Here is a 27,028-nt window from a genome sequence, read left to right as displayed (position 1 = left end):
TTGCGTACAGACAGCCCCCCAACGTGAAGCAAATACTCACCAGCAACAACACACCACACAGCAGAACCACTAACCCAGGAACCTATCCTTGCAACAAAGCCCGTTGCCAACTCTGTCCACATATCTATTCAGGGGACACCATCATAGGGCCTAATCACATCAGCCACACTATCAGAGGCTCGTTCACCTGCACATCTACCAATGTGATATATGCCATCATGTGCCAGCAATGCCCTTCTGCCATGTACATTGGTCAAACTGGACAGTCTCTATGTAAAAGAATCAATGGACACAAATCACAAGTCAAGAATGATAACATTCAAAAACCAGTCGGAGAACACTTCAATCTCTCTAGTCACTCGATTACAGACCTAAGAGTGGCTATTCTTCAACAAAAAACTTCAAAAACAGACTCCAATGAGAGACTGCTGAATTGGAATTAATTTGCAAACTGGATACAATTAACTTAGGCTTGAAGAGAGACTGGTAGTGGATGGGTCATTAAACAAAGTAAAATGATTTCCCCATGTTATTTCCCCCTCTCCCCCTCACTGTTCCTCAGATGTTCTTGTCAACTGCTGGAAATGACCCACCTTGATTATCACTACAAAAGATTTTCTTCCTCTCACCCAGCCCCCCTCCTGCTGGTAATAGCTCATCTTAAGTGATCACTCTCCTTACAGTGTGTATGATAACACCAATTGTTACATGTTCTCTGTGTATATAAATCATCTCCCTACTGTATTTTCCACTTCCGATGAAGTGAGCTGTAGCTCACGAAAGCTTATGCTCAAATAAATTTGTAGTCTCTAAGGTGCCACAAGTACTCCTTTCTTTTTGCGAATACAGACTAACACGGCTGCTACTCTGAAACCTTTCTAATACCAGCATCTCCCACAATTTTGGATGTCTGGGTTGCTCTCCGCCCTCTGCAGCTCACAGATGTGGATCTGAGGTTTGGAGCCCCACCATCTGGCCTCAGCGCCTGCTTGCTTCCAGATGAGTTATTTCCAAGCTATAAAACTTACATAACATCATTAATTAATATTCCAGAGATAACAAAGTAAGTATGTACATTAGACCACGGAAGATGCTCATATGGTGATGATTCCACTTAACTTTTGACCCTTAACTCATGAGCCATCCAGGGTGGTTAGAACTGTGGGAACCACTGCTAGCAAAAAGGAAATCATCACTAAGAAATTTCCAATTCTGCAGCCTGGTGTCTCCCACAATTCTTGATGTCTGGGAAGTAGCGAGCAGTGAACCGATGGAGAAAGGGTTATAGAAAAGGTCAGAAAAGGGAAAAATGGTATCCCTAACCATCTATAATATTTGCTCAAAGGGGAAAATCATTTCTGGGTCACTGCTTGCAGCACATTCCTGCCAAAAGAAGTCTCTACAGAGGAGAGGAGTCCACACTGTAGTGCTTAATGAAGATGGTAGCACTTGATCAAGAGGCTTAAAAATTTCCACTGTGGATGCATTAGCTCTTTCTGCCCATGAGGTCACAATGGATAGTGTGGAGTGTGCCCTGACACCTTCTGAAACTGGAATCCCCAATGCCTTGTACTCTTCCACAATGCATAGTCTAATCTACCTAGCCATAGAGGAGTTGAAAGCTCTGAGTCCTTGGCATTTTGGATGGAAGGATACAATCAGGACAACTGATCTCATGGACTCTGTATGTCTGAGGTAAATTTTCCAAGCCCTTCTGCCATCTAAGGCATGCCATCTCTACTCAATGGGATGCTGTGGCCTTGAACAGAATGAAGGTAAAGCCACCTCTTCGGAAGCACAGGAAGAAGAGTGCACCTTCAAGATAAAGGATTCTGGAATTCTGAGCACCACCTTGTCCTCATGAAACATGCAGTAAGGTTCCTGCATAAAGAAAGCCACAACCTCTGACACTAGCCTGGTGGATGTGATAGCTATCAGAAAGCAAGTTTTGATGGATAAATAAAATGCTAAAGGAGTACTTGTGGCACCTTAGAGACTAACAAATTTATTAGAGTATAAGCTTTCATGAGCTACAGCTCACTTCATCGGATGCGTCCGATGAAGTGAGCTCTAGCTCACGAAAGCTTATGCTCTAATAAATTTGTTAGTCTCTAAGGTGCCACAAGTACTCCTTTTCTTTTTGCGAATACAGACTAACACGGCTCTTACTCTGAAATAAAATGCTGACATTGATGTCAGTGGTTCAAAGGGATGGTTTGTCATGGCTCTTAGTACAAGTGGAGTCCCACTTGAAAAAAAGAAGTCTAATCACCAGGTTGGCAAACTGGACTGTCCTAAGGAATTTGGCTATCTGGGGGTTCTCTGCCAGAGTATCTGCGGATCTTGGGAATATCACATGAATAAGAGCAGACACATGACGTGCAATGGTGTTGGGTTGGAGATCTTTGCTGAAGACTCTTGGAAAAATCCAAGATAGCTGGAATTCCTGGATTTCAAGGGTTTGCTTTTGATCCTGGCACCAGCCACAAACCTGGTCCAAATAAATGAGTATACTACTTTCAAAGTGTTCTTACAACTATAATACCCACCTGCTGAAGTGAAGAAACATATTGACAGAGCCAGAAGAGTACCCAGAAGTCACCTACTACACGACAGGCCCAACAAAGGAAATAACATAACACCATTAGCCATCACCTTCAGCCCCCAACTAAAACCTCTCCAATGTATCATCAAGGATCTACAACCTATCCTGAAGGATGACCCATCACTCTCACAGATCTTGGGAGACAGGCCAGTCCTTGCTTACAGACAGCCCCCCAACGTGAAGCAAATACTCACCAGCAACCACACAACAGAACCACTAACCCAAAAACCTATCCTTGCAACAAAGCCCGATGCCCACTGTGTCCACATATCTATTCGGGGACACCGTCATAGGGCCTAATTACGTCAGCCACACTATCAGAGGCTCGTTCACCTGCACATCTATCAATGTGATATATGCCATCATGTGCCAGCAATGCCCTTCTGCCATGTACATTGGCCAAACTGGACAGTCTTTATGTAAAAGAATGAATGGACACAAATCAGACGTCAAGAATTATAACATTCAAAAACCAGTTGGAGAACACTTCAATCTCTTTGGTCACTCGATCACCGACCTAAAAGTGGCAATACTTCAACAAAAAAACTTCAAAAACAGACTCCAATGAGAGACTGCTGAATTGGAATTAATTTGCAAACTGGATACATTTAATTTAGGCTTGAATAGAGACCGGGAGTGGATGGGTCATTAAACAAAGTAAAACTATTTCCCCATGTTTATTCCCCTCACTGTTCCTCAGACATTCTTGTCAACTGCTGGAAATGGCCCACCTTAATTATCACTACAAAAGGTTTTCTCCCCCCCCCCACTCTCCAGCTAGTAATAGCTCATCTTATCTGATCACTCTCGTTCCAGTGTGTTTGGTAACACCCATTGTTTCATGTTCTGTGTGTATATAAATCTCCCGACTGTATTTTCCACTAAATGCATCCAATGAAGTGAGCTGTAGTTCACGAAAACTTATGCTCAAATAAATTTGTTAGTCTCTAAGGTGCCACAAGTCCTCCTTTTCTTTTTGCGGATACAGACTAACATGGCTGCTACTCTGAATACTTTCAAAGTTGATACTCTTCCAGAAGAAAGAAGTGTTCTGATGACTTTGTAGGAGAGACCCTATAATACTAACACTTCACTTTCAATAGTCAGACTTTAGATGCACCCCGTTCAGATCTGAATGAAGCAGAGGACCTTGTGTCAGGATGTCTTATCCCTTTGGGAGCTGTAGTGGCAATTCCAGTTTCAGCTTTATCAGGTCAGAAAATGAGGTCTCCTTGGTAAAAGTGGGGTTACCAATATTACTGTTGCCTATTCTCCTCTTGTTTTCTGGATCACCTTTCCTAGTAATGTGAAGGGTGGACACGCACAAAGAATGCCTTAAAGCCATCTGTGTGATAGAGCATCCGTTTCAATGAATCTGGGTTCCACTTCCCTGGTGAAGTACTTTGGTCTCTTCACATTCATGTGGTTCATGAATAAGTCAGTTGAGGGCAGGCCAACCAGCTGAACAATTAACTCAAGAACTTCCTGATTCAGGCACCACTTGGAGTTGTTTACCATGTGCCTGCTGTCAGTCTGCCTTCTGGTTCAGATTTCCCATTATGTGAACTACCCTGAGGGAGAAGAGAAAATGCTCTGCCTACTGCATGATTTCCACTGCTTCAACATGAATTGCTGGGTTCTTGTTCCCCTTGGTTGTTCACATATATGACTGTGGTTATGTTGTTTGAATCAGGACGTGGCTCCCCTCTAGGCTGGGCTGCAATCCTAGTAGCATCAGCTCGATCACTATTGGTTTTAGGAGGTTTATACTATGGGTCTTTTTTTCCAGGTTCTAGGTGCCTTGAGCTGTTTGGGACCCCAGGTGCACTCCCCAGACCTCCAGGCTGGCATCGGCTGTGAGGATCACGAGGATTTGGAAGGCATATGGGTATGCCCTCATAGACATTGCCCTGGGCTGAACACCATTTTAAGGAGTTGATCACCCACTCCAGAACCATCACTTGATCTTTCTTATGTTCTGGGGAGTAGTTCCATACATTTAAGATAAAGCCTTGAAGAAGCCTAATGTGTGATTGTGCTCGTGAAGTGATCCCTAGGCATAGTACTAGGGGAACTAGCAATTGAAGGCTCGGCGCTCAGTAGGCCTCTTGCAGTTTCAAAACAACATGAGGAGGTCAAGAATCTTCCGGATCCGCTCTAGAGATGGATACATCCTTGCTATTAAGGTGTCTATGTCTATTTCCGAGTGAGTTATTTGGGCAGAAGGAATCAAGGACCTTTTCTTGATTTTGATAATAAAGTCATGTGACTGCAAGAGATTCAAGGTCAGGTATGTAGCCCTGTGTCCCACTCTTGGGGATGTAGCTCTGATTAAGATGTCATCCTGTGATGGGAGTCTGAATATGATTACCATCAACATCTTTGTAAATGGGATGGCATGGTCTGATAGGGATCCAGAGGTATGCATCCGGCTGATCCACTGCATTCAGAAAATCCCCTTCTAATAGGGATGACACCATAGAGGTTAGGGTCTCCATCTGGAACTTTGTTTTTTTAATCCACTTGTTGAATCTTTAAAGATCTAGAATGGTTTGGAGTCCCCCGTATGCTTCTAAATGAAAAAGTAGATGGAGCAGAACCCTGAGAATCTTTATTCTAAGGGAATGCTCTCTATTACTTCCATATCCAGGAGATGAGAAATCTCATTCTGGATTAGACCATGCTCTACTTGTTCATTTGAGATGGGAGACTGGATGAAAAATGCATGGGGTGGAGCTGGTAACTTGAGGGAGTATCCCAGACACACTACCTTCCTGACCCACTAGTCCATGGTCAAAGCAACTCTTTACTCCAGGAAGTGGGAAATCTTGCCCCCGAGTGTCATTTCTGGGTGGAGACAGGGTTCTCTTGGGGCTTTCCTCCCGAGCTATGGTTCCACAGCTTTTCTCTGGAGAACCTGCTGTATCTTCACTGATATTTCTGTGAGGATGAAAGCTGAAAGGAATGCTTTTGTCTGGAGGCTGTTCTGTTCTCTCTCAAAGGCATGGTGTGGCATTGGAAGGCACTCTTTAGATTTTGCAGCCATGTCTATCTTGTATAGTTTCTCTCCAGAAAGCATGGCTCCCATGAATATGTCATACCACACAACAAGAGAAACAAGAAACTTGAAACTAGCAATGGCTTTTGCAAGATCCTTTGTATCAACTCGTGACGTACTGCCAGATGATCCTGTAGTAGTGTCATCATAGATCTCTATCAGAGCATCATAGATGTCACCAAGCTGATAGCAAAGAGGTTTCAAGGCATCGATTCGACTTTCCCATCTTGTTTCACCCAATGGTTTAACTGTGAGATTAGACACGTGGTGTATTAGAACTTCCCAGAGACATGTAGAAGCTGAAAAATACACAACTCAGCTAGGAAGTACTGCTGGTCCCTGCTTGCCCTACGCTCCTCTCTCTCTCTCTCCAATACCACATAGTTGAAGCCAATCAATCACTATTTGCATTTGAAGCCATTAGTGTAGCTCCACATTTCCCTTTAGCCCTGATCTCTCTTTGGGGCACAGTGTCTCTCTGGCTTTGTTCCTCTGTCCCCGCCTGGGTCCCGGTTTGCAGAAAGCCCCCACCCAGGGCAGCTCGGACCATTCCCCCACTGACAGAGGCTGGGGGCAGGGAGGGGGCACCGGGGCAGTTCAGCTCTGCGAGCTGCCGTCCTCTCCAGCTGCCCACACACGAGGGGAGCGAGGACCAGCAGGTGCCCAAGCTGTGGGGAAATGCTTACCTTGGCCAACGCACTGGTGTCCTCTTCCACCGCCGCGCAAGGCTCTTTTGTTCTTGGGGGGCAGGGGGGAAGTGAACGCACTCTCCATGCCCCCCACTGGGGCTGAGCGTGGAGGCTGAGTTGAGGCAGCAGCCTGTTTCCTTGCCAAGCTGGCTTGCTTTTTGGCGCCCCCAAATCTTGTTCGCCTAGTTCACCTAGTGGTTACATCGGCTCTGGGTAAGGGAATCCACATGCCTATCCGACTCATAGCCCCAGCACCAAACAGTTAGAGATGGAAGACTGGGTGCAAGCAGGGCATAACTCACTCAAGCATAGGAGGGCAGTCTCATGATGGAGCACCATTTGGATTTCATTTAGTGCTTTTTAGGCTGCTCTACCATACCTGGAAAGGTGCAGAGGAGCCAACAAGGAGGCGCTGCAGCTGAGGCTTTGAGGGATGTAACAGCTGGCTAAAAAAACGACCTGATGCAGGAGAGAGATCACTGCGCACCACTGCTCTGAATTCGGACCAAAAAAGGCCCCCTTAGGCAGATGTGAAGGCAGGAACTGTAAAAACCAGCATCCGCATGCTGCCATGGAGGCAGAGAAACTGGAAGCAAGCAAGCACTGAGGGGGGGTGTTCTGCCTCCATGAGTTGCAGACAGACAAGAAGAAAAGGAGGACTTGTGGCACCTTAGAGACTAACAAATTTATTTGAGCATAAGCTTTCATGAACTACAGCTCACTTCATCGGATACTTATGCTCAAATAAATTTGTTAGTCTCTAAGGTGCCACAAGTACTCCTTTTCTTTTTGCGGATACAGACTAACACGGCCTGATGAAACCTGTCATTATGCAAGAGAGACAAGAGCAGCCCAGATATCAAGAATTGTGGGAGAGGCTGGGCTTCAGAAAAACTGGATATGTGGTGTAAAAATATAGCTCCCTAATATAAGGAAAAAAACCCAAACCTTTTCAGCAAAGAATATACACCATATAAAAAAGAAAGAGTGCCATAAATGGGATGCATATTTAAAAAGCTATAAACTGCATGTCAGGCTTCAATGCAATGAATGATACTCATTGTTCACAGCTATTAGCAAACACGACATACAATATCAAAAGTATTTTGGCATCAGGAGCTGAATCTCCCACTGGCAAAGTGGCTAAAGATGTTTTGTTTCAGAGTAGCAGCCGTGTTAGTCTGTATTCGCAAAAAGAAAAGGAGTACCCGTGGCACCTTAGAGACTAACAAATTTATTAGAGCATAAGCTTTCGTGAGCTACAGCTCACTTCATCGGATGCATTCCAAAATGCAAAGATGTTTTGCTAACTAATGATCATGATAATGTTTCTAGTTTTCAACAGAATCTATACATTCAGGTTCAGCTCCTCCAACATACTTGACAGCTTTCTGTGACATGCTGAGTGCCATCAACACCCATTACAGGCTCTCTACATTTGCAGAATTGATACCTGGCAGAATCAGGACCTAACCTATGTTGACCTTAGCCTAGGAGGTCACAGACAGGAGCTAGACACCTAGGCATCCTAGACACTAATCTCTCTCTCTCCTTTTTTAACAGTTAATCAAGAAAGTTTTAGAATGGAAGACAGTCAAAGAATTATAGTGGAAATCCATTGTTACTTTTCAACGCAGCATGTGTATTCCCTAAACTAGCAATTTTATCTTCTGCTTTCTATTGGAGGATGTAATTTATAATGTAAGCTATTTATACTTAAGCATAAAAAATTATAAATTATAGTCTGTTGTTATCATTGAACTTACATCTTTTCCATGAATGCCTTCAGGTCCTGGTTCTCCTTTATCTCCCTTCTCACCCTAGGAGGAAGAGTATATATTTTAGTTTTATGAACAAATATCATTTTCAGTTGGAAAACTGCATTATGGGAAAAACATCATCATTCATTACTGTGCTCTATATACAGTACAATATATCTATTGCTGACAGCATAGGAAAACTATTCCTGACACTTCAAGAGGTGTTTCATCCAAATTAAGAGCCTGACCCTGCAACTGGGGAGCTAATGCTCAGTACTTCACAAGAGGCATTGAACACCAACTAAGTATTTATGTTTGAAATGTTGCACTCACAAAAATGCAGATGGATGGAAGTTTAATAGAAACAGACAAAATTACTCCACGAGACAGCCATCTGTTAGAGGTCTGGGGACTGACACTCTCTCTCTGCCAGCTGAAATAGTGTATTCTGATACTGAGTTTGACTAAGAAATGTATAAGAAAGTTCCTATATGACTGAAATAATTTACTTCCTCCTCCACCCCATGTGAAAACTCTAGTTTATTATTTCAATTTGATATTTGTTAACTGTGTGCCAAGAAACAATTCAAAAAGTAGAAAGTTACATTAAGATGGAGAATACGTATTTACAATCACTCCACATATCCCTGTCAGAATGGCTTGCCATGACAATTATCACTAGCACCACATGTGGTCTTAAATATTTATACTGTAAGTTCCAAAAGGAAATGAACTCCGTATGTTGATGTGAATCTGTTACTGGAATATGATCTGAAGTTTAACTTAAAACCAAAGATTGGGATTATATTCTTTTTAGCATAACATTTTATTTTCCATGGATAATCATAGGATAGCTAATCAATTTAAAATGAATTTGAACAGTTTATTAGACTTCCACTTATTTCTGTAAGTATAACAAATACTGGTGATGTAAAAAGGCACGTTTTACTCTCTCTTAGAGTACATGTTCTTCAGGACACGGGTAGTGTTTTCACACATAGCTGTACAGCGCTTGGTACAATAGGGGCACTATCCTGATAGAGGCATCCGGATGTTACCATAATATAGATATTAAACAGGAATAATAACAGGAATGCTCCCATATAATACTTCCCATTGAGAGTAATGTCCATAATGTTGTTAATATAACTCTTTGCAGTAACACAATTAACCTGCATGTAACATAAAATTTTCCTATAATTTAACATATTGGGAAAAGAAATGGTTCTTAGGAATGACTATTCTGAGTTCATGTTTTACATCACTGTATGAGAGAAATGTCCTACAAATTACTAGATGCTTTTAGGGTTTTTTTGCCTTTAATCTGTAATGCTGTATGGCTCTTCGATGTCACCTAAAAAAACAGTTCACATCTTTAAAATATTTATTTTAAGTACAATGCTTATAGATATACCTTTATTTTGAGACTAGAAAGGAAAATGCAGCACGAAGGATTCTGTAGACTAGAAGGATATAGGTTAGTTCACATATTCCCATATGAACTCTTAATTACACAATGCATTATTATTTTAAAGTTAGAAGAAAGAGATTCAGTTCTTTACAAACTCTTGTCTACCATTCCATTCCCCTTAATACAGGTTCCATTAGGAGTGACAGAGATTTCTGCTTAAGCAGCCTAATTAATGAGAGATTGGTTTCTAGAACCAACAAAGCTAAACTGCTCAGTAAATGCAGCTAGACTGAGCTTTGCAAGAAAGAAGAATAATTCTCACAAAACCACGGGGATAGGCTGTACTGAAGATCAAATCCTTCATGTCAACCAAAGAAAGAGAACAGCAGTGCACTGAATCTGTGTTGTCTCAAGGGGACTACATTGGCCTGAGCAAAGCCTATTCATTATGTCAGTATAATCTTCATAATTCTATTACCTATATGCTATAGAACTGAGATCAACTAATTCCATTTGTGACACGACCCTGATTCAACGCTATTCCTCCAGTGGCAGTAACAGAAGGCATTTAATCTAATAATAGAAGATCATTTTTTGCAAAATGAGTTTATATGAGCTTTCTTAAACAACTGAAGCCTACCTATAAATTAGCATCAACAGGATTGTACCTTTAATGGACCCCCAACACTAGAAGCCGCCAAGCAGTTCTTTGTTTTAACTCTTGTCCATCTACTTCATAACAAACAATATTATACATTAGCCAAAAAAATCCATTGAAGGCTTTTCCTTAATCATCCCCCTATACTTGTATATTTGGTCAAAGCCTCAGTTCAAACCAGACTTTCATGGATTCATGTTTGTTTATTTATTTGGAGGAGAATGGAGGAAGGGAGGGAAACTAATGCCGCAGGCCAGTCTAGAAATTTTAAAAAATCCTTGTTTAAAATATTGGTAGTACATTTTAGCTATCCTCTAAGCTCTGTTTTGTCTCTGGACTTATGTTCAAGAGCATAATCAGACAGCTTAAAATGTAAGCAAAGCCCCCAAAGAGATATTTAAAAACAATATTCAAAGTAAGACTTCAGAAGAAACTGAATTAAATAAGAACAGATCTTTTAGATTTCAGTTTGTCTGTATCATTCTGACAGCTTGGAAATTTAATGCTGGTTTCCCCTTCTTTCAACTCACAATAGTCCAATTATTGTTAAAGTTTGCCAGAATTTCCAAAAGTACAATAATATATTTACAATAACATCTCATTATTCTAGATGAATTATTTTAAGATTTCATTTTCCAATATATTTCTAGGAGATTTAAAAATATCACTTGAATATCAGGAAATATTTTTCCTTTCATGGTGTATCTTTATTTGTTTACATATTTTATATACACGGAAAACGAGATGAACATGTGCAGCGCTGATTCAACAGTGACATTACTCTGTGAGCCCAATGAAGTCTATACAAGCCTGAGTACAGTATACCTTTCCATATTTCATTCTGCATTGGCAGAAATAACATATCTTCAGATTCTCTAATCCAAATTAAGACCACCCATATCACCTGGATGACAATGCTGGGTCACTAGCCAAGATGATCTGCGATCAGTGCAGGCCTTAAAAAACACTCCTCCACCTACTGCAGGCAACCACTTTAAAAATGCTGATGAGTGGTGCAGGCTGCAAGGGGGTGGTGTGGTGATTGTGGCTGCTGAGTGCAGGTGAGAGATACAAAGATTCCAGTTTCCATGATTCAGAAGATGTCCGACTTCAAAATGCTCATTGGTTGTTTAGACAAGACAAAAGCAAAGATCATTCTGGCCAGGATCCCTTCAGCATCCAAAGAACCTAGGTCAGTCTGCTGCACTGTATGATTTTCATGTGCATTATATTTGAATTTTCAGTAGATTAAATTACTTTCATTCACAAACATGACAAACATTCTGTGCATTATTTATCTCTTCCTTCTGCAAAGCAAGAATTCCTATAAAACAGAGTTGATTCTCATCACTTACTCCTATGTAAATTAAGTTATATACATTATATACTTCATGACTTAAAATGTAGCCAATCTGCAGAATTTAACATTCAGTAAAGTGTGATAGGAGTTTTAAACAGTCCACACTGTGGGATACATTTTATGTTTGCACATAAAAAAGTGATAAAAGCTATTTTAAGTCCAATGTTCCTGCCTGTTCAAAACATCTTCAGATGGGACAATTCATTTGTGAATACTTGCAAAATAGCATTTCAATGCTGGAAGTACTGTGTGCCTTATTTGTTAATTAAAACTAATCCAACATTACAATATTGAATTATGTGCAGAGATTGTATTTCCTGGATTGAATTCTGCTTTCAATTACACTCACGCAACGAGTCAGGGGGGTTGCTTCAGTATAACTGAAGATACGTGTGTGAAATCCTGGCCCTACTGAAGTCAGTGGGAATACTCCCATAGGATCAGGAGTTTGCTCTCTGCCTCCACAAGAAGTTTCAAAAAGAGAGAGTATCAAATACCAGCTCCAATTTTCCAATAATATTTTAAATGCAAATGAAGTCTCCAACACCAACTGCTACAGTAAAGACTCAGTTCTAACTTTTATTCTAATCTCCACTTAATCAATTAGCCATTACTCTCTCAGATCCCCTTTATGGTCTTTTCCAGCCTTGTTCCCAACCCAAATAGATGTTTTAAAAAAAGAGAGAGAAAGTTTGAGCAAAATTGAGCTTAGCTCGTTTTTGGATATGTTAGCATGAAGAGATCCACATTTTCTCATATCTTCCAAGTGAGCATTTTCTGCTTACATAAAGCAACTGAAGCTGGAAACATCAACCTTGGCTTGTTTTTACAGTCTATAACCCAAAACAAAACAAATTTTTTAGAGTATTTTTTATAATTTAAGCATTTAAAGTTGGTATTTTCATGTAAGCTTGTTAAAAAAAAAACCTCTCATTTTTCTGCTACGTTTTAGGGATTGTTTGTTAAGGATGGTTTAGTTAAGGACAGCGATAAGGATTAACATAAAGATGTATTTGTTAAGGATGATTCAGTTACAGAAATTTATGTCAACAATGTGTTCACCAAAGACTCCTTCAGTTAAGAAGGTGTTTGTTACGGATGCCTCAGGTAAGGCTGCCTGAGTTTAAGATGAATCAGTTATGGTGATTTGCAATTTAGAAGCATGTTTTCCTGTCTTTCCCTCCCCTCTCCAATTTTTCTTTCTCCCCCCCCTTTAAATTAAATACAAAATATATAATTAATACAAAATTAATAAATCAAAAAACATGTCAGGAAACTCCAAAAATTAAGGTTTCTTCTGCAGCATTACCATGTCAGCATTATTATTTACTTGTTAAATAATAATCTTAACATATTTCTCTTTATATTATCCAATCTATTCTTTAAAATATGCAGGCTATGCAACATTACTTTGTACTGAGGCAGAAACATCGACTTTTGGAAATTCCTGATTTTAGAGTGAATTATTTTACATCTTTAAAAGCTAATTAAAGCTAGTTTTGCGTATAATAATCTTGCTTTGTTACAGATGTATTTGTGGTGGTGTGCTATATCTGAAGATTAATTTCTTTTCCTCGTGACTCTTTCTTCATAACTCATTATAAATTGAATCCAGCTATAACAAACAGTCACTAATTTTCCCTGCAGATGGTATGAATTTAGCAAATTGTAACATTGGGCTGAAGACAGCCCTTAGGGCTCTATTCTGGCTTTTACAGTTAGAATCATGCAAGGGTGGGGTTGAAGGCCCTCCATCCCAATGACATTCTCACTGCCTGAGCCAGAATGCCTCTGGCATTGCTGGGACAGTGGTATCCCAGAAAAGAAGAAGCTGAAACACCTTTAAAAGGGTACAAGATATGCTTCCCCCTATGCCACTGGCCAGGATGAAAGGAGAGTGGTGACACAACATCATCCCTTGGAGCTGTTTAACATTGCTGTTGACTATAGATGCTCTCCATACTTGAGTACAAGGAAACAATGACCAAAGATTAAGAATACCCTCTGCTCCCTGACAGCCTAGATTGGGTTAGCCACAGCCTAACAATTTACTTTCTTGTCAGTAAAACAAATATTTAAATGGCTCCATTTTAACTTTTTCTTTGCAAACCACTATAGTAAATTTTTGTTGCATTCACTTTTCTAAACAATACTTCTATTTATGCTGACACAGATAAGTCACTCACTTTTATTTTACCTTTCCATAAGAAAAATATTTATATGGGTTTATTACTAAGCCATAACAATTCCAAGGTTAAAATTTGACAATTGAATTGACAATGAGAGTCAAACTTTCATTTGTAAAAAGGAAAATCCATTCAGCCTAATTTAAGTGTGAAGTATGCAAAACCAAAAGTAGTTTCAGTAATGTGAAAAAAATGAACATTCTTAAAACTGCCTTGAAATGTCTTTACATAAGAGACCCAAATGCCATCTAAGAGCTAGTACAGTCTGTGGGGGGTAAAATGTATGTATGTCACAAATAGGGCTGTCAATTAATCGCAATTAACTCATCCGATTAACTAAAAAAAAATAATCGTGATTAACTTCAGTTTTAATTGCACTGTTAAACAATTGAAATTTATTTAATATTTTAGATGTTTTCTACATTTTCAAATATATTGGTTTCAATTACAACTAGGGTGACCAGATGTCCCTATTTTATAGGGACAGTCCCGATTTTGGGGTCTTTTTCTTATATAGGCGCCTATTACTCCCCACCCCCTGTACCGATTTTTCACATTTGTTGTCTGGTCAGCCTAATTACAACAGAATACAACATGTACAGTGCTCACTTTATATTATTATTTTTATTACAAATATTTGCAGTGTAAAAATTATAAACAAAATATATTGTATTTTTCAATTAATCTCATACACGTACTATAGTGCAATCTTATCATGAAAGTGCAACTTACAAATGTAGATTTTTTTGTTACATAACTGCACTCAAAAATAAAATGATATAAAATTTCAGAGCCTACAAGTCCATTCAGTCCTACCTCTTGTTCAGCCAACTGCTAAGACAAACAAATTTGTTTACATTTAAGGGAAATAATGCTGCTTGCTTCTTATTTACAATGTCACCTGAAAGTGAGAACAGGCGTTCGCATGGCACTGCAAGGTATTTACGTGCCAGATATACTAAACATGTTTATGTCCCTTCATGCTCTGGCCACCTTTCCAGAGGACATGCTTCCATGCTGATGACGCTTATTAAAAAATAATGCATTAATTAAATTTGTGAACTCCTTGGGGAAAAATTGTATGTCTCCTACTGCATGGTTTTACAAGCATTCTGCCATATATCTCGTGTTATACTGCAGATTTGACAAAACACAAAGAAGGTACCAATGTGAGATTTCTAAAGATAGCTATCACGCTTGACCCAAAGTTTATGAATCTGAAGTGCCTTCCAAAATCTGAGAGGGACAAGGCGTGGAGCATGCTTTCAAATATTTTAAAAGATCAACACTCTGATGTGGAAATTATAGAACCCAAACCACCAGACAAGAAGATCAACCTTCTTCTGGTGGCATATGACTCAGATAATGAAAATGAACATGCATTGGTCCACACTGCTTTGGATTGTTATTGAGCAGAACCCCTCATCAGCATGGACGCATGTTCTCTGGAATGGTGGTTGAAGCATGGAGGGATATATTAGCGCATCTGGCACATGAATATGTAGCGATGCCAGCTACAACAGTGTCATCTGAACGCCTGTTCCCACTTTCATGTGACATTGTAAACAAGAAGCGGGCAGAGCTATCGCCTGCAAATATAAACAAATTTGTCTGTCTGAGCAATTGGCTGAACAAAAAGTAGGACTAAGTGGACTTGTAGGCTCTAAAGTTTTACATTGTTTTATTTTTGTATGATTTTTTTACATAATTCTACATTTGTAAGTTCTACTTTCATGATAAAGAGATTACACTACAGTATGTGTATTAGGTGAATTGAAAAATAATTCTTTTTTTACAGTGCAAATATTTGTAATAAAAATATATATAAAGTGAGCACTGCATACTTTGTATTGTGTTGCAATTGAAATCAATATATTTAAAAATGTCGAAAACATCTAAAAATATTTAAATAAAATGGTATACTATTATTGTTTAATAGTGTGATTAATCGTGCAATTAATTATGATTAATTTTTTAATCACTTGACAGCCCTAGTCGTGAAGCCTCTAAATTTTTTCATGGTGATATCCACTTTAAAAATGTCCCTTGATACATATTTACACAGACTATAACAGTTTGAACTCCGTTGAGTTAGTGGTATGCATTCTAAAATACTCTGAAGTTTTAAAAACTTTAATGTGGTATTTATTTTAACTACATGTAAATACAAAAGGAAATGCACACAAAAATATAGCCCAGAACAGAAAATGAAGTAGGAGTAGTGGCTGAAACATTCTTAGCTCTCCCCATTAGGGCAAATTCTGCACTGCCTTAAATCACATGGAACACCAGTGTTGTTGAAAAATTTGGCTTAGTGTGCCATTGTAGTGTACACCATCTGATGTATGAAAAAGCATTTTAGCTCCAACCCATGTGAATTCCTGTATCATAAGATTTACAATACTCAAACACAGAGGGATGAGTTAAAGATACAAACTTCTGAGCTTCAGCCTTAATTATCTTATCACTGATGCAAATTCTGCCCTCAGATAAGAGGTTTCAAAGGAAATTGCATATGTTTACCTGATGGGTGAAGTTGGCCCCAAGGCAATAGTACCAAAATTTGTAATAGTATTTTAACTTTCTTTTGTGTATGTGCATTAGTTGTATTCAAATAAATATTATAAATAAATGCATTTCATGTTCAATTGCAATTGTTTCAAATTTTATATTTGGCATGCCTCATTCTAAGAGAATGTGTTTGAACAAACTAACAAAAAAAAATCTACTCTTATTTTTACTGCTAGATATTTTTCAAGGCAACCAACAGTCATTTCCTTCCAGCTAAATTACTACAACATCAGCTGATGAGATAAAAGGAACTTTTCAGAATTGTGTGCTGGAGTTACTGTAAATAGAAGTTGTATACTCCTGCTCGAAATTTACTTCTTCTTAAGAAGAAATTGTTAGTTCAGAAAAAGGTAACGGAATATAGAATCTTTCACCTTTACCAAATTCAGCCCTAGTTGGTAGTAACCAAAACTTGTTACCATCCATTAAATGAACTGTCAGGTGATCTCAGTCTAGGTCCTATTGGACAAATACTCCATAACATACACATCTGTTCATTGACAAAGGAAGGATGTTAGTTTCCTGGGTTCGCAAAAAGAAAAGGAGTACTTGTGGCACCTTAGAGACTAACAAATTTATTAGAGCATAAGCTTTCGTGAGCTACAGCTCACTTCATCGGATGCATTAGGTGGAAAAAACAGAGGAGAGATTTATATACACACACACAGAGAACATGAAACAATGGGTTTATCATACACACTGTAAGGAGAGTGATCACTTAAGATAAGCCATCACCAACAGCAGGGGGGGGGGAAGGAGGAAAACCTTCCATGGTGACAAGCAGGTAGGCTAATTCCAGCAGTTAACAAGAATATCAGAGGAACAGTGGGGGGTGGGGTGGGGAGGAGAAATACCATGGGGAAATAGTTTTACTTTGCGTAATGACTCATCCATTCCCAGTCTCTATTCAAGCCTAAGTTAATTGTATCCAGTTTGCAAATTAATTCCAATTCAGCAATCTCTCGTTGGATTGACAGAGCCAGAAGAGTACCCAGAAGTCACCTACTACAGGACAGGCCCAACAAAGAAAACAACAGAACGCCACTAGCCATCACCTTCAGCCCCCAACTAAAACCTCTCCAACGCATCATCAAGGATCTACAACCTATCCTGAAGGACGAGCCATCGCTCTCTCAGATCTTGGGAGATAGACCAGTCCTTGCTTACAGACAGCCCCCCAATCTGAAGCAAATACTCACCAGCAACCACACACCACACAACAGAACCACTAACCCAGGAACCTATCCTTGCAACAAAGCCCGTTGCCAACTCTGTCCACATATCTATTCAGGGGATACCATCATAGGGCCTAATCACATCAGCCACACTATCAGAGGCTCGTTCACCTGCGCATCTACCAATGTGATATATGCCATCATGTGCCAGCAATGCCCCTCTGCCATGTACATTGGCCAAACTGGACAGTCTCTACGTAAAAGAATGAATGGACACAAATCAGACGTCAAGAATTATAACATTCAAAAACCAGTTGGAGAACACTTCAATCTCTCTGGTCACTCGATCACAGACCTAAGAGTGGCTATCCTTCAACAAAAAAGCTTCAAAAACAGACTCCAACGAGAGACTGCTGAATTGGAATTAATTTGCAAACTGGATACAATTAACTTAGGCTTGAATAGAGACTGGGAATGGATGAGTCATTACGCAAAGTAAAACTATTTCCCCATGGTATTTCTCCTCCCCACCCCACCCCCCACTGTTCCTCTGATATTCTTGTTAACTGCTGGAATTAGCCTACCTGCTTGTCACCATGGAAGGTTTTCCTCCTTTCCCCCCCCTGCTGTTGGTGATGGCTTATCTTAAGTGATCACTCTCCTTACAGTGTGTATGATAAACCCATTGTTTCATGTTCTCTGTGTGTGTGTGTATATAAATCTCTCCTCTGTTTTTTCCACCTAATGCATCCGATGAAGTGAGCTGTAGCTCACGAAAGCTTATGCTCTAATAAATTTGTTAGTCTCTAAGGTGCCACAAGTACTCCTTTTCTTTTTGCAAATACAGACTAACACGGCTGCTACTCTGAAACCTCAGTTTCCTGGGTTGTCAATCAACACTTTTAACAGGCACAATACGAATTTCAAAAACAAAAACAACTAAATACAATTACGCAAGTCATTGGGTTTTCTTGGGCATTTTTGGAAGTTGAGATAACAGCTACTTCCAGTAAGTCATTAGTCATCAAAAGGAAGCCACTATTACAGTGATTTAATAATTTATGGTAACAAGATGTGGCTCCATAAAGTGATCCAGGAACATAGAACTCCAACATTTCTGCTGACCATGAGAAAGGGAGAAATAGCTGTTTGTCTCGTTACCAGAAGTGAGACTGGATGAAAAGTACAATACACTCTGATCAGTCTGGATATTAATATTAATACCATATTTATAGTTAAGGTAAACAGGGAAAAAAGAAGGTATCGCTGTGGTGTCTCCACTTTTCTAGACTATGTACTATATGCAATAGGTGGTGAGATGCCTCATATTTACATTAATATATAGGGCCAGATCCTGTTTCAGGTTTCTTCTCAGAGCCCTATATATGTTCACAATCCAGTCAGGCGCTGAAGCTCCAGAGGAAAACTGAAATCCTATGATAAGGAAACACCCACACAGAAACAGCTATATACAACTGCTGAGCCCGACTCTATGGTGATCTCAAAGACATCTTAAAGTACTGCCATACATAGTGATTGGACTACTGGGAAGTGTAACTGGGAGAGAAAGTGCCTCCCCTTATGTTCCACAGGGGGATGGCAGAGTGACAGTTGTGGAGAAAGCAAAGGAAGCAATGGGCTAACATTCCCCTTACTTCCACATAGCAGAGTCAAAATGTGGCACACATTTTTTAATTTGAAGTTTGATTTCTGTTTATACCACCTTTGTGTTATTGTTGAGTTAGGATTTTTCTTTAAAAGGAACAGACTTGGTGTCCCCCCCCAAGGCTGATCTCCTAAGGAAAACTAAAAATCAATCTATTTCTGTCAGCTGTTGACAAAGAGCATTGGTTTTACAGAATGTGTTGGGTTGTATTTTGTTTAGGCACCAATACTTTCCATGGATTTGGCAAGCTATTGCTATTGTTATTTAGTCATTAAAAATGTTTTGCAGATGGTTAAAGCAATCTCAAATATTTGCACTACTCAATGGACTGCAGTGCGTTTTCTGCAAAGGCTGAAACTTGCTGGATATAGTTCTATAGTACTTCTACAGAAACACTGTCACATTCTATATTTGTGACTATGTAATGTGGTTATCTTGATTATGTTGGTATCTGTTGCCTCTGTGTTTTTGGACTAAAAAAACCATTACTTTATCAATGTTATAGAACTATATGTGCAAGTTCAGTAGCAGTTTTTGGCTATACCAAACTTCTGAAATATCCTGGAGTGTGATGTTTAGTCCTTTGTGATGAGTGTATATTGTATGAGTGCTTTTTATTTTTGTATTGAGCAGATTTGCGCAAAAGTCTGTTATTTTGCTTTTCGGAAGTTCATGTGAATGTTTTTCCAAGATTCAATCTATGAAGGTTGTATTCCAAGTTTCATTTTAAATTGGAAACCTAACTGCAAATCAGTGAAAATACTGGGCTTCACCTGGTTTCTGCTTAACCAACATGAAATCACAAATTTTGTCCAATTTTTAATGCAAACCCATGAATTGGTCCAAATTTACTTGAATCGTTCATAAACTATAACAAATCTTTCAATGAACCAGATCTGAGTTTAAACTTTGTCACAAAACCCATCACTAAATGTTTAAAGTAGTTTCAGTTCAAGCATTTTACAAACCTTAGAAATTAAGCAAGTGTATAGTGGTAGCAGTTTTATACATTTATTATACAGTAATGTAAGACATTGCTCAATTTGATATGTTATCTCCTTAAGAAATAGGAGTGCATGGAGGTCAGCGTCAAGAATGAAAAAAGTGAGGTAAGAATGAGGACATAGGAATGTATATGCAGCAAAAACAGATTGGAAAGGAGGTATTTCTTTGATTTGAGATGTGGTCTCCCCCCCGCCCCTTTTTTTTTCTTTTGAACATTGTGCTGAGAGCATGAAGTTAGTGAAATGGTTTCAGCAAGTTAGTTACCTGTGAAAGTAGGGTGACCAGATGTCCCAATTTTATAAGGACAGTCCCAATTTTGGAGGGTTTTCTTATATAGGCACCTATAACCCCTCACCCCCGTCCTGATTTTTTACACTTACTTTCTGGTCACCCTATGTGAAAGGAAAAGTTATGAGGGCATGTAGCAGGGTGGCTACCCTGCTCCTAAAATAGAAGGGGTTAAAAGCAGCCTTGGAGAGGGCTGTGGCTGGGGATGGCTGACTGGGGAAGCAGACGCAGCTGGGCTACGCCCCAATCAGGCCCCAGCTGGCCTGTATAAAAAGGCCATGAGTCAAAGACTCAAGGAGTCTCTCTCCAGGCTGGGAGACAGCAGGGCCTGGCTGCCTGCCTGACAGGGTACTGAGGGTGGTGCAGTGTGGGGGAAGGAGCAGGCTGAATGAGGGTGCTCCAGGCTGGCAACTCCCCAGGCTGTAGGGCCAGGTCCAAGGCCCATAGAGGGACTGGGAGGCAGAGGAAGGCAACAGGTCTGAACCCCCTTGCCTATGACGAGGGGCCTTTACACTGCGGTCTGCCCCAGGGAGCAGGGGCTTGGTGATGACTAGCAGTAGCCCAGACTGAAGCAAGATGGGGATAGTGGGTTGGGGGTTCCCCAGGAAGGGGAGACCCAGAGGCAGAGTGGAAAGGGGAACCAGGGTCTGTGGAGGACACGGGGGCCAGAGCTGTGGCAGATCACTGGCCTACAGAGGGCGCTCCACTCTGGAAAAGAGCTAATTCCCAATGACCAGCAGGAGGCGCCGCAGGGGTGAGTCCGCATTCCTTTATAGGTCAGATCTGGGAAAGGCAAAGATTGACTTGTCTTGGACTCAGAAAGAAGAGTGCATAGGCAGTAGTAGGGATATATATGAAGGATGCCAACTTTTATGTATTTGTTGTTTGTCTTATATTTTTTTTCCTCATCTTTTACATTGATACATTGCATATATTGCAAAAGAATACTTATTTTTGTTGTAAATACAGAATGGAAAAAAATGTCAGGTACATGCACCAATCTTCCATATTAAGCATACACATTTGAAAGTTCAGGGACAATATACCCACACATAAATTATCACTTTTTCTGTTAAACAAATCTGAAATGGTGAAATTAAATTGAACCTTTCCTTCTTTTAGTGAAGATATAGCAGAACTTAGCTGAGACTAGTAGAAAAAGAAACTAGAAATAGGTAGAATAGCAGACTAACATGGATTTTTTTTGAATTTCATTTTTCTTGTACTGAAGGATCTCTTATAATGAAAGTATTGCAAGAGAAAAACGTACATATGCAATGTCATTTTTAATGGGTGAAATATCTCTTTTTAAGATAATTGAATTATTAACCAGGTAGACACTAATATGCCAAAAAAGAAAAAGCAGCACCACTATTTTACTTCCATGCTTTGTCCTTTGTCAAAGAGACTGCAACCATGATTGTGACAGAAAGCCAGAGACAAAGTTCACATTCTCTCTAGATGTGTTCACCATCTTTTTTCTGCTAAAAGTAATCTGATGTCTACTTGAGAAAGTTGCCTATGTCAAGTCAAAAAGAGCCTTTAATTTGTAAATGTTATTTACACAACTGAAAGAAGTGGAAAAACAGAGGAGATGGAAGCCAGAGCTGAAGGGAGTCATGAGTCCAAAAAGAAATAGGCAGTCTGACTTTGTGTAGAGTGTATGTACTAGTGTTTAAAGAGAAAAGAAGGCTGGCTCTAGGAAGCATCTCCTGTACATTACTGGGTCGAATACAGCTCAGATCAACAGGCACCAAAGATTATTACCATCTGATGCCTTTTCAGCAGACTACATGAAATAAGTTCCACTGAACACCTGTCCATATCACAAAAACAACTCCCTCCATTAGAACTCATTGGTAATCTTGTTCACTGTTTTAGCAGAGAACAGAAATGATGATGGATGGTCTGAAATCACTACCAGAAGTAAGGTTCAGAGATAATATGGAGGAATCATGGCAGCGTTTCGAACACAGGTTCTTGCTGTATATGACTGCAATGGATGCAGAGACATCCTCAGCAGTTCCAAGAAAGTGACCTTATTAACTGGTGCTAAGACTAGATATTTATAATTTCCAGCTCTAATTCACAAATGGGGAATTTATTTTAATAGGGTCCTAGTACAGTTGGAAGCTTACTGTATGCCTAAAAGGTACACCTATGAAAGATTTCTTTCACACAAAATTATAAGACCAGTCTCCTACAGACTTGAAGCTAAAAAGCCAGTCTTACAGTTTTGGCCCCTTGAGAGATTCCCTGATTATAGAGAAGCTGGTGGTGTGCTGGAGAGATAGGAAAGTATGCGAGGATTTGCTGAGAGACTAGGAGTTGACTTTAGAAAAAGCCATTCAAATTTGCAAAGGAGTGGAACATGCAAAATTGCAGGCTTTAAGTGTGGAGGAGAGTCAAGGAAGCATACATGAGGTATCCCACTGCAGCATATAAAGGACTGAAGCATATGAAAATCTTAAAGTACAATCATTCTGCCAAACAACACAGGCAAAAGAAAACTGTAAATGTAGTGAGGGAATACACTGATGAGGCATTGTACATTGGTTTCATAGAACCTTATCACAGACCCAAGTAGCTGGATTATCTCACCATCTCTTCTTTAGATACCTTGCAACTTTTATTTCTTGTACAGAATAACTCTCTGCAACAGTGCATATAGCAACATCCACTGGTCATAGCAGCTGCAATACATTGCTGCTTTCCTTGCAGGGGAACTCTGCCCGTCCAATCTAACAGCATATCCTGGCTCAGCAATTCCCACCTCAGACAAAACTGATTCAATGAGAAAGGAGACTCTCACATGTCAGTAGCTTTAGTCAGGTTGCTATGTTAAATAAATATATTGTACCTGCCAACTAGGGTACAATTATGTTTGATTCACGTTGCTGTAACACCATATCTCCTGCAAAGCCGCCTCCTGCATTTAAAATTCCTGGTAACACATGTCAAAGGGAAAGCTCTAAAATTAGTTAGAAATGGCATAATTTCTTAGACATCCATTACTTGGCATGTTAAAGATTTCAGTGTTTGTAATTCACTATTCTATAGATGGGAATTGTTACACAAACTTATGCCTTATTCGTTCTAATTTTATGTGTGTTTGTGTATACACACACACACACACACACTCCCTCTCTCTCTCTCGATAGTACACTGAAAATCACTGTCCTGTCAAAATTAGTTTAATTCACAGTCACGGTTAATTGCAGAAGCAGGTTAATTAGACCATTTTAAAATCATCATCTGAATCCCATGAGATATGTTTAAAACAGACTAGATCTGAACAAGAGAATTTGGTATTCTTTAAGAATTGGAAAGCGTCCAGCAAGGGGAACAAAAAGGATTAGGGGACTGGAACACATGACTTATGAGGAAAGGCTGAGGGACCTGAGATTGTTTACTCTGCGGAAGAGAAGAACGAGGGGGGGATTTGATAGCTGCTTTCAACTACCTGAAGGGGGGTTCCAAAGAGGATGGATCTAGACTGTTCTCAGTGGTAGCAGATGACAGAACAAGGAGTAATGGTCTCAAGTGGCAGTGGGGGAGGTTTAGGTTGGATATTAAGAAAAAACTTTTTCACTAGGAGGGTGTTGAAGCACAGGAATGTGTTACCTAGGGAGGCAGTGGAATCTCCTTCCTTTGAGGTTTTTAAGGTCAGGCTTAACAAAGCCCTGGCTGGGATGATTTAGTTGGGGACTGGTCCTGCTTTGAGCAGGGGGTTGGACTAGATGACCTCCTGAGGTCCCTTCCTTCCCTGATATTCTATGATTCTATGTACTGCAAGAAGAGAGATTCTTATGACATTTTCGGTTAAAAAGTTATTTCCCACAAAATTTCCAGTAAAACCAGCCAATGAGGCTAGTTTCCAGAAGAGTATTTTACCTGCAAAAAGAATTAGAGGATTTGAAGAATTCAGAAATTCATGGAGTTGTTGAAATAAAATCTCTCTCCACTTTGAACTTGCAACAGACACTATGCACTTTTATGCCATACCAGCACTTCTGTGATCCTGCCACTATGTTGTCCCACATCTGTCATCTCCAATGGCCAATCAAAGCTTGATAACGGGTACCCCAGGTTGTGGAGCAGCTAGTGCTCTCTCTTGAAACAATAGGGCTGGAATGTGCCTGCTTAGAGCCCGTTAAAGAGTAGCAGCAGAATCAACTGGTCTGCGTTTTCAGTGGTGGTTGGGCTCCAGAGAATATTACTGCTTTAAAAAAAAAACAAAAAAAAAAAAAAACAAAATCCCCCGGATCCTGTCTGTACTTATACTCCATGTCTGTTTGTTCACTACAACAAAGCAATTACCTGATTTTATGACTGGATTTCTGAGTATTTGGGGATATTTGTTTGTTTTTATATTAGCAAAAAATAAAAGTGTCAGAACACAAAAGGCTCATTTGTCAATACTGTGCACTCACATTCTTGATGTCCCTGAAATGAAAGGATTTAGAATATAGTTCAACATTTTAACCTACATCAACAATAGTTTGGAAAACTTGTATCTAAGACACTATGTATTAAATCGGCAAGAAGTACCAACTATTTACAAATCTCTGTGAATGACACTGGCAAAGTCTGTGTCAGATCTAAAATCTTCATTACAATGATTCAAAACAGAATTATGCACAATAGCTTATCAATAATTTGAGTACATGCAATATGGAGCGCACCTATGCACGTGTCCTGTGCAGTGAATCTGCAAATGAAATAAATACTTCTGAACTTGTAGTAATTTCTGGCATATAAATTCTTAGACAGACAAATGCAACTAGCATCAGGTGACAGACATCTATCATCACATAGCATTTTCTCAAGTTTGTCTTTGCTTTAGGGTTTCTAGTAATACCAAGGTCACCTGAATTCCATCCATCAGTAGGCCTTTTAATATCGTTCAGTGATTGACAGAAACATGAACACAGACATTACAGAATGCTTGTACAAGGATATCCAAGTCCTCAAACTAATTTGGAGTGATTAGGAAACAGCAGCCTTAAAGGGACATTCTAATCGAAGTTAAATGTTTCGGTTTTGTAAAATGGAAAAAAAAATTTACAATCACCAGAAATGTGCTAATTTTTGTATTCAACTGAAACATTTTGTTCAGATTTATATATTCCGTAAGTGTCTCAATGCAAAAATTGCAGTATTGTGCTAGTTCATGTCAGAATATCTAAAAACAGGTTCTTTCCAAAATTGTACTACTGTTATTTATTTTCACCCTTCCAATCCCATTTGTCTGTTTTGTCTAGCTGTTGAGTTCTGCCTGTCAAGTCGAATTTAAGCTCTCTGAAGCAGGGACTGTCTTCTTTGTTACTTGTCTGTACAATGGGAACCATGATCTATGATTGTATAATAGAACTACCTATGAACCCCAAATAGTAAAAGGTGAAACTGATTAGTCTATTCCATTGACTAAGATGAAGTGCCCTAGAAATGGGTGGGATGTCTTTTAAATAGGCCATGCCAATATATATGTATTTTGCTACTCCCTTAAGATCCACTAGTACATAAAATTGTGCAAATGCAGAGTAACCCTGAGGACAATAGATCTCTACAACTGCTCTGGGGTCTGCATTAGCACATCATGATGAAGGACCAGGACCATGGCTTGCACTAGGAAGGAGTGAATCTTGTGGAATTTGAGGTTTGAGAACCTTGCAAACTATTTGATGGTTTCCTCAAACCTAATTAGAGTTCTTTAGCCTTTCTTCCTGAATTTTAAACCCATGTTTTTGCCCCACAAGTTAAATCACTATTCAAAAATGTTTTCCTAGTGAAAGGGAAGCTGACACTAGGTACTGTGGATAGAAGAACCTCCCCCAGCCTCCGAGAGCCAGGCTGGTAAAAATGCATGGCCTGTACACTGTATATATACACTGTATCCGTTTTTCCTGATTTATTTCTCTCTCCCTCATTCTTGCTCCTTTCTCTACAGTGTTTCTGCATTTATTTTCACTTTGCCTATTCTCAACTCCGTTTTTCATCGCCCCCATCTGTTTTTCACACTTTCTCCACATTACTGGATTCATATACTAATGCTCTCTTTTGAAAGATGTGCAATTAAGAAAAATCAGGTTTTCCTAGTTCTAGTTCCTGTCTCTTTACTTGGACATAACAGAATAGCATGTTACAGAAAACTAGATGCCAATGTGTGAAACGAGTGGACTTTCAGTTACAGGTAGTAACAGGTTTCAGAGTAGCAGATGTGTTAGTCTGTATCCGCAAAAAGAATGCATCTGATGAAGTGAGCTGTAGCTCACGGAAGCTTATGCTCAAATAAATTTGTTAGTCTCTAAGGTGCCACAAGTACTCCTTTTCTTTTTAGGTAGTAACAGGTAGTTCTGTTCCACTCAGTCTGACAAATTGCAATGAAATATACTGTACTCAGTTCAATATATTCCACAAGAGTAAAATATCAGGGTGTGGCTGTGGTCCTGAGTGAGCAGGTCGGGATGGAGAGGAAGTGATATGGGAGGCAGAGCCAACAGAGCAAGGAGATCTGAGAACCAGCACTGTCTTGGTCATACTGGAGCAATGAGAATGAACTTGGCCCAATCCACTTTGAGCTTGAGGATTACCTG

At 39.6% G+C, this 27,028-nt stretch overlaps 1 protein-coding gene across 1 annotated transcript in view; it reads right to left on the bottom strand.

Moving 5' to 3' along the window:
* COL19A1 (collagen type XIX alpha 1 chain) overlaps positions 1-27,028 on the bottom strand; it is a 345,729-nt gene that overhangs the window by 190,045 nt on the left and 128,656 nt on the right. Inside the window, exon 12 of the mRNA XM_043510441.1 lies at positions 8,119-8,172. Coding sequence (XP_043366376.1) covers positions 8,119-8,172 — 54 coding nt within the window. The remainder of the gene's footprint in view (positions 1-8,118; positions 8,173-27,028) is intronic.

The sequence above is a fragment of the Dermochelys coriacea genome, chromosome 3, assembly GCF_009764565.3.
Source record: "Dermochelys coriacea isolate rDerCor1 chromosome 3, rDerCor1.pri.v4, whole genome shotgun sequence".
Taxonomy (NCBI): domain Eukaryota; kingdom Metazoa; phylum Chordata; order Testudines; family Dermochelyidae; genus Dermochelys; species Dermochelys coriacea.
Note: the sequence above shows the minus strand (reverse complement) of the source record. Positions and strands in the feature narration are given on the sequence as shown.